Source organism: Penaeus monodon, chromosome 9 (genome assembly GCF_015228065.2).
Source record: "Penaeus monodon isolate SGIC_2016 chromosome 9, NSTDA_Pmon_1, whole genome shotgun sequence".
Lineage (NCBI taxonomy): Eukaryota > Metazoa > Arthropoda > Malacostraca > Decapoda > Penaeidae > Penaeus > Penaeus monodon.
Genome location: NC_051394.1, coordinates 1,050,259 through 1,057,556, shown reverse-complemented (window position 1 = coordinate 1,057,556; position 7,298 = coordinate 1,050,259). Strand labels below are relative to the sequence as shown.

Genomic DNA, 7,298 nt, shown 5'->3' with positions numbered 1-7,298 from the left:
AAGGCTTTCTAGAAGGGATCTAAAGGCTATTTCGTAAGGTATCTGTAGCTTCCGACACTCTCTTCATTGATCAGAAGTTCTCATTCTAACACTACACTGCGTCTGTAAGGATTGTGTACAAGTAGTTCAGGAGATTATACTTGGTACTGTTAAGTGAACAAAGCCTCGCAGCATTGATCCTGTGTAGCCCATTATCTTAATCTTGCGCAAATGCATCAACAACTCATCTTAGTGTACATTAGGAACGACAAACCATGAACCTCACCGTTAGCATCTATTCATCTATTTCGAGGCACAGATCGAGGTCGAAAGTTCAACCTCCAAACTCCTCATCTGCGAGTGAACGTCTCCTTCGCCTTTGTAGTGTTAAAACCCGACAGACTAATGTGCTATGAGCGAGCATGGCGTGCGTGCAGGGGCTGAGCGTGACCCCCTGGTAGAGCCAGCGTGAGACGGCTTGGAGAGGATCCTGAGGCCACGAGGGCGCCGCCCCTAGCGAAGGTGAGCAGGCCGCCAGAAGGCAGAATGGGCAGAAGTCGCGGAGGCACCGCCCGACGGCCATCGGGGGGCGGCGCGAAAGACGCGAAGCCAGAGCTCTGATCTCCGGGGGATCCTTGGCCGACAGAGTGGTGGTCGCCGGCCCTGGTCAAGGGCGCGTACACAGCAGAAGGCGCCGACGCAGCTCCAAAGTTAAAGGGGATATTCTGTATCCGGTTAGGGACTGTTGGTACTGTCGGTACCGTCGGCACTGTTGGTACGGTTGGTACTGTTGGGACTGTTGGTATGTCTGTTGCTGTTGGCACTGTCCTCACTGAGCCTGATTTTTCGTTGTTGAAAACTTTGAAGTTGCTGGAAGTGGACTGGCCCGTCGGGGCGGGCGTCGGGCCCCGGAAGCCGACCCCGAAGGAATCACCTCGGCCTCGCGGGGCATCCTTGCCGCCGTGGCTCTCGAGGGGCAGGTTCTGAATGCTGGGCGGCGCCCCCGGTCTCCTCGAGCGTCCTGCCGCCGGGCGACACAGAAAGGCGTGGAAGGGGTGGCTGCAGTGGTCGCTCTTAGGGGGCGGCGCCGGCGCAGGAGCTGCCTGGGCGTCCGGGAAGTCTCCTCGGGCGCCCGGGGGATCCTGCTGCGTCTCGGGGGCGAGGAAGGACGCTGCAGGCTCCTCGGCGGGCGGAGGCGGCGTCGTGGGAGCAGGCCGGGGCGGAGGGCGAGGGCGTGCCGTGGCAGCGGACTCACGCCGCTTGGGCTTCTGGCACAGGAAGCTGTGGAAGGGGTGGCTGCAGATGTGGTCCCGGGTGGGCTCGGGCTCGGGCTGAGGCTCCTCCGGCTCCGGGGGGGTGCGGGGGCGCTGAGGCTCGGCGGCCGAGAGACCTCCTGCGGCGGGAGAGGAATCCGCGCCGCTGGCAGGGGGGGGAGGGGCGGGAGAGGTCCTGGGAGGAGGGGCGGGCGTCGTCGTGGGAGGAGGAGGGGGGGGAGGAGGGGGAGCTCTCGTGGTGGTGGTTGTGAGGGAATTGTCGGGGAGCAGGATCGAGCCCGGCGCGCGGAAGGAGGCGTCGGGGTCCAGGATTCCTGAATGAGGCCCTGGCGGGGTCGTGGGCGGCGGAGGAGGAAGGGGGGGGAGTGTGGGGCGGGGGCGCGGGCTGCGGCAGAGCCAAGAGTGGAAGGCGTGGGTGCACGGATCGGCTCCTTCCCACGACGGGGCCGGGCGGGGCGGACGGGCGGGGGCGGGGGCGGGGGCGGGGAGCGGCACTCGGACCTGCGCAGGGTCGTTGGCGGGCTCGGCGTCTAGGAGGCCGCCCGCAGGGAAGGGGTCCTCCGTGGCAGGGGGCTGCCTCGCCTTCGTCGGCTTGGTGCAGCGCCAGGCGTGGAAGGGGTGCGAGCACTTGTCGTACGGGGTCGTTCTGGGAGGGGGGGTCGTGCTTGGGGGGGGAGGGGGACGCGGGAGGGGCGGGGCCTGCTCCTGGGGGAGGGGCTGGGAGGCCTCCGGGGCGGGGTTGGATGCCTCGGGGAAGACCCCAGCGCCCGCAGGAGCCGGCGTGGAGGCGGGGGGCGGCGTGGGGCGGGGGGCGCGGGGCCGGGACTGCGCCGCCCGGCACAGCCACGCGTGGAAGGGGTGCGAGCACTTGTCGTAGGCTTTGGGCGGGGGCGCGGGCGGGCGGGGCGGGGGAGACCTGGGCGGGGGCGGGGGCGGCGTCGTGGGCGGCAGGGGAGCTGGGTCCGGCAGAGCTTCCGCCGGGTCAGGAAGGAAGCTTCGGGGAAGAGCTCGCTGCCCGTCCGGGGCGCGGGCGTGGCGGGGCGGCTGGCCTTCTGGCAGAGCCACGAGTGGAAGGGGTGCGAGCACTTGTCGTAGGGCGTGGTGGAGGGCGGCGCCGGCGGGGGGGGAGGGGGAGGAGGGGGGACGGTGGGCGCCGAGGCGGGGGCGGGGAAGGGCAGCGAGTCGACGAGCCCTCCGTCGGAAGGGGCCGCCTCGGGGAAGACTTCGCCCCCCTGACGAGGCGCCGGGGTCGTCGAGGGAGGAGGAGGGGCCGTGGTTGTGGGCGGGGGCGGCGGGGGTCTCCTCGTCGTGGGCGGCGAGACGGGGTCCGAGAAGCGCGCCGAGCCCTGGGCGCGCGGCGGCGGCCGGCAGAGCCACGCGTGGAAGGGGTGCGAGCACTTGTCGTAGGGCGCCTTGCGGCCAGACGGCGCCTGCGCTCCCGCGGCTGTCACCGCCGCGCACGCCGCCAGCAACACCTGCGCCGCCTGCGGGAGAAAGGGACGCGGGGTTAGGGAGGTCTCTGCCACGGCTCTCGAACGAGTTCCGTTTTAGAACTCGCTGAGCGATGTTTAGTACCCTACCGCTCACCTGGAGACACACACACGCATATACTGTGTGTGTGTGTGTGTGTGTGTGTGTGTGTAAGACAAAAAAAACGTTTATAAATACAAAGGCAATTTTATAAGCATCTACTATGTTTATCTATAGCTTATCAACCTCCTTTTGTCTCTTTTGCTGGAATCGCCTTCTTGGGTCCGTTTCCTTCCCTGTCATCAGCCGCCCCTGACTGGATGCTGGTCTGCTCTCTCTCTCTCTCTCTCTCTCTCTCTCTCTCTCTCTCTCTCTCTCTCTCTCTCTCTCTCTCTCTCTCTCTCTCTCTCTCTCTCTCTCTCCATCTCTCTCTGTCTCTCCATCTCCCTCTCCCCCTCTCTCTCTCTCTCTCTCTCTCTCTCTCTCTCTCTCTCTCTCTCTCTCTCTCTCTCTCTCTCTCTCTCTCTCTCTCTCTCTCTCTCTCTCTCTAACAGGATCGATAAAAGTCTTTCGTCTCTCCGCTGTCTCTTCCATCAGGTCTTGCTAACCCCAAGGCCTTGTTTGGATCAGCCGCCAGAGCGCGAAGCCGAAATTCTTGATCACATTCTTGTTTTTTTTTTAACATTCGTTGATCAGGATTTTTTTCCTGTTCTTTTTGTATTCCGAGAATGTCGCTGTGTTTTCCATTTTCTTTATCCCGGCGATGTCTCAGGAAGCGGTTTCAGTATATGATAATAAGCAAGTGCATCGTAAGAACTAAAATAACTGTTATAATTAATGACTAGACATCTTTCGAGTGACACTAATCATATTGTTCCAATCAAGGAACATCTCGACATAAAAACCCAATCAAACGCGTCTACAAAAACTTGATGACTTGAGCTGGTTTTAAGGAACTTATCGACGCAGAGACGCCCGTTCCCAAAGCTGCCTTCGTTTCTCTCGATATCTCCATAGTCTGCTCAGAACGTCAAACAAATCAAGTGCTGCGCCATGACAAGTTTTCTAATTACTCATTAAATGATGTTTTCTTCTTATACACTTGTTCAACTCGCTTACTTATCACCTGTTTCGATCTCGTCTGCCACCGATTCTCGGATCCGCTAATCGCCAAAGAGAGCGCGGGCGCAAAAGAAACTCGAAGAGAAAGTTACAAGCAAACTGAAATCAGAAAAAAAAAATATATATCAATAAAAAATATATATTACATTACCAGTTACGCCACCCATTTTTCAAACGTTTGTAGACTTGAATCCCCCATGTCGATTTATTTAGCTTCGCGGGCTCTGAGATTCGTCTCGCTGGGGTTATTGTTTCTTTGTGGATCGCTCGCATGGACGGTTATCACGGGCGGGCGAGATGTTAATGTGGGCGCAATAACCCTGAACAAATTCGCCGTTTGTTCTTGCATTGTTGGAATTTGTTTTGTTACACACGGTTGTGGGAGGTCGGGGCCGCGGTCGGCGTCAGAGGGCTATCGTGGGTCATCGAAGAGGTCAGGGAGATTATTGGCGATCAAGGTAAAGGTTATGTTTTTATTTCCTTTATCATTTCCAAAAACGGGTTGAAAGTGCGCAGGATATTTCAGCTGAAAATTGATATTTCCTGAGCCACACTCTTTTTTCAACCATTACCTTTCATTTTCTTTTATTCGTTCTTATTTTCAACAGAAATAATAAAATAACCAAAATCTACGCAAACTACATCCCCCATATTATTTAATTTAGCTATCCACTTTCCACGGCAAATAACTGAAGTGCCCAATTCGCGGCCTCCTCGCAATACAAGCGCTACGCTGTGCCAGGTCATGTCACGCGCTACCAGACATGAGGTGAAGGGACGTTGCATTCAGCCAGAAATCTTATTTTCAGATTTCGTTTTCATTTGGGCTGACTTGCCATACTGGTTATGCAACACACACCCCGCCCCACACACGCATACCACGTACATAGACACAGTGCATGCATACATATAAATATGTGGGGGTGTAATAGAGAAAGTGGGGTGATAATGAGGGAGTGAAGGTGAGATGGAGGAAAAGACGGAGAGAAGGAAAGAGAGAGAGAGAGGGAGGGAGAGAGAGAGGAGAGGGAGGGAGAGAGAGAGGGAGGGAGGGAGGGAGGGAGAGAGAGAGAGAGGGAGAGGGAGAGAGAGAGAGAAGAGAGGGGGGGGGGAGAAAGAGTGAATTCATGTTCAAAAGTGGCATTTAGATGGTTACATATATGGCAAGTCAACGTTGCGAATATGTTGGCCATTATTAATCATGTCATGACTGATACAAAAAAGCAATGACAATGATTATCAAATAAAATGCATTCAATAACAATAGTGGTAGCAGTAATAATTGATGTTGTAGCCGTAGCAGTGGCTGCAATAACAATTTTAACAACATCGACAGCAGGAATAGTATTGGTAATAATAACTCTAACAATAATAATAAAAAAAAAAACGATAAAAGAAATAAAACGGAAAACTACAACTCATTTCACACCTCCGAGTTAATAAAATCCATGACAATTTCGCGCTCTGGTGACACATCATGACTCGACGGTGTTTCAGTGCTTCGAAAATTATTTCTGTTATCTTTCAATTACTCTGAAATATGTAGATGGGGCGCCTGTTTTTTTTTTTTTTTTTTTTTTTATTAAACTTAATTACGTACTATTAGGTGTTACTGGTTTTGAAAATGTAAAAGTCATGCAGTTCGGTATAATGTTCGAAAATGAATTACTTGAACGGCCGAGTTATATATATATATATATATATATATATATATATATATATATATATATATATATATATATATAATGCAGGAATACAGCTATGGCGGCTTGGGTTTTAAATGTAGGCCAATACCCTGCCATTCCAATGCCAAAAAAAAAAAAAAATAGAAGTAGTTGCTAAGCGATCATAGACGTCATAAAAGGCTAAAAGGAAGATAACGATCGTGTTGTAAAAGCTAACACAAAAAAACGAAGAGAAAAAACACAATCGCCTCAAGATCTCGCGCGCCGAAGCCTCGCAACAACGAGACAAAAGACGAAGGCGAAGCGCACGTGGGAGGCGCCGTGACATCCTCCTTTTCCTCCTCTTTGGAAGATAATCGAAGAATCTCGAGTGAAAGGGAGAGAGAAGTATTCCCTTTGCCGTTTGATGGGATGACCAAGGGAGTGCTGGGAAATGCACAAGTCACGATAAGACTGAACGCGTCATGCGAGGTCAGGCCGGGGTTGGAGGGGATTAAACAGTTTTGAAGCCAAGTGTTCGGAGCTTCGAGCGAAAAACGGAAAAAACAAATAGAAGGAATAGGTCATTTGGTAAGTCGTAAGATTATATGCTTTTAATCTTATAAAATGTTTTATTATCAAGTTATGTAAGGAACTGCAGCTAAGGGAATTCACGAATATCAAATTCCTCTATCTGTGTTGCTTTATTTACGTTATGATTTCCTCTCCCATGCATACTGTGAAATGGCACTCTCTCTCTCTCTCTCTCTCTCTCTCTCTCTCTCTCTCTCTCTCTCTCTCTCTCTCTCTCTCTCTCTCTCTCTCTCTGTATGCGCGCGCGCCAGTGCATGTATGTGTATGTATATGTTCTATTGTTTTAACTGAAGTATTGTTGTTTGGTTTTGTATGCTAGTGGAGACAGTTTGAGTGCAATTTTATTTCTTTAGTGCATGTTTAACTTCCAGAGTCAGATAGCACTGAGAACACATACGCATCTGTAAGTCCCCATTTGCATATATACGGCCGCCGGGACTGGTCGCTCTCCTTCCCTCGAGTGCGCGCCGTGCCAATGAAAGTTCTCGTCCGTTAGCTCTGGCAACAGCGCGGTGGCGTGTTTGGCTGAGCCCCCACGCCCCCAGGGCGCGCCAAAGTGAGTTTATGCCTCGTAAAAATTATGGAGTGAAGGAGGTGCTGGCATGGAACCGCAGGGCAGGTTTTCCAGCCGAGAGGGCGTAAGTGAGGGTTTGCAAAGGGCGGGAGGAGGTGAGAGACCGCTGGATTATTATATTTTACAACTGCCCAGGCCTGTCGACACGAGGCGGTCCTTCGGTACTGCGCGAAGTCCCGCGGGAACTCTGCAGGGGAGGCCTGGCGATGCGGGGCAGAGGCCGGAGCCGTGCAGTTGGCAGCAGTCCTGATGTAGATCCGGTAGAAAGTCATGGTTCGCACCCTCTTGCCCCGACACCTCCGGCCTGCACCGCCGTTCAGGGATGGGCCTCTGGCTATCTCCGCCTATCTGCTTCACGATAACGATAACGACCTCCGAATCCCCGGCGCGTGCTGGCGAGTTCCCCCTGGAGTGCCTGATTCGAAGCGCCGTGACGAACGAAGCCGCTTAACGAGCGGTTCGGACGCAGGGCACCGGTGGCCTTGCCCGGGGACGCGTGACGTCACTCCGCGGCGCCACCTGGGCCAGTGCTTTGTTGTTGTGTGACACGCGGGAGAAAGTTGAGTACATTCACATTTATATATTTATGTGAATATGCCCATCGGATAAAATCTCTGTATC

General features: G+C 53.9%; 1 protein-coding gene across 1 annotated transcript; it reads right to left on the bottom strand.

Annotated features, from left to right (window-relative positions):
• Nucleotides 1-389: 389 nt before the first annotated feature.
• LOC119577279 (vegetative cell wall protein gp1-like) lies at nucleotides 390-6,949 on the bottom strand. Its single transcript, XM_037925025.1, has 4 exons — nucleotides 6,803-6,949; nucleotides 2,170-2,737; nucleotides 1,693-2,131; nucleotides 390-1,398 (listed from the first exon to the last, which is right to left on the bottom strand). The coding sequence occupies exons 1-4, from the start codon at nucleotides 6,947-6,949 to the stop codon at nucleotides 390-392; spliced, it is 2,163 nt and encodes a 720-aa protein (XP_037780953.1).
• Between the last annotated feature and the right edge of the window lie 349 nt (nucleotides 6,950-7,298).

Bases quoted from the DNA above. Each gene is read 5' to 3' on its own strand.
- LOC119577279 (XM_037925025.1), bottom strand. From the start codon at position 6,949: ATGACTTTCTACCGGATCTACATCAGGACTGCTGCCAACTGCACGGCT. The intron at 2,738-6,802 runs GTAAAATATAAT...TTTCTCCCGCAG, and splicing joins GTCGACAGGCCTGGGCAGTT to GCGGCGCAGGTGTTGCTGGC. The intron at 1,399-1,692 runs GTGGGAAGGAGC...CCCCCCTGCCAG, and splicing joins CCGCCCCGCCCGGCCCCGTC to CGGCGCGGATTCCTCTCCCG.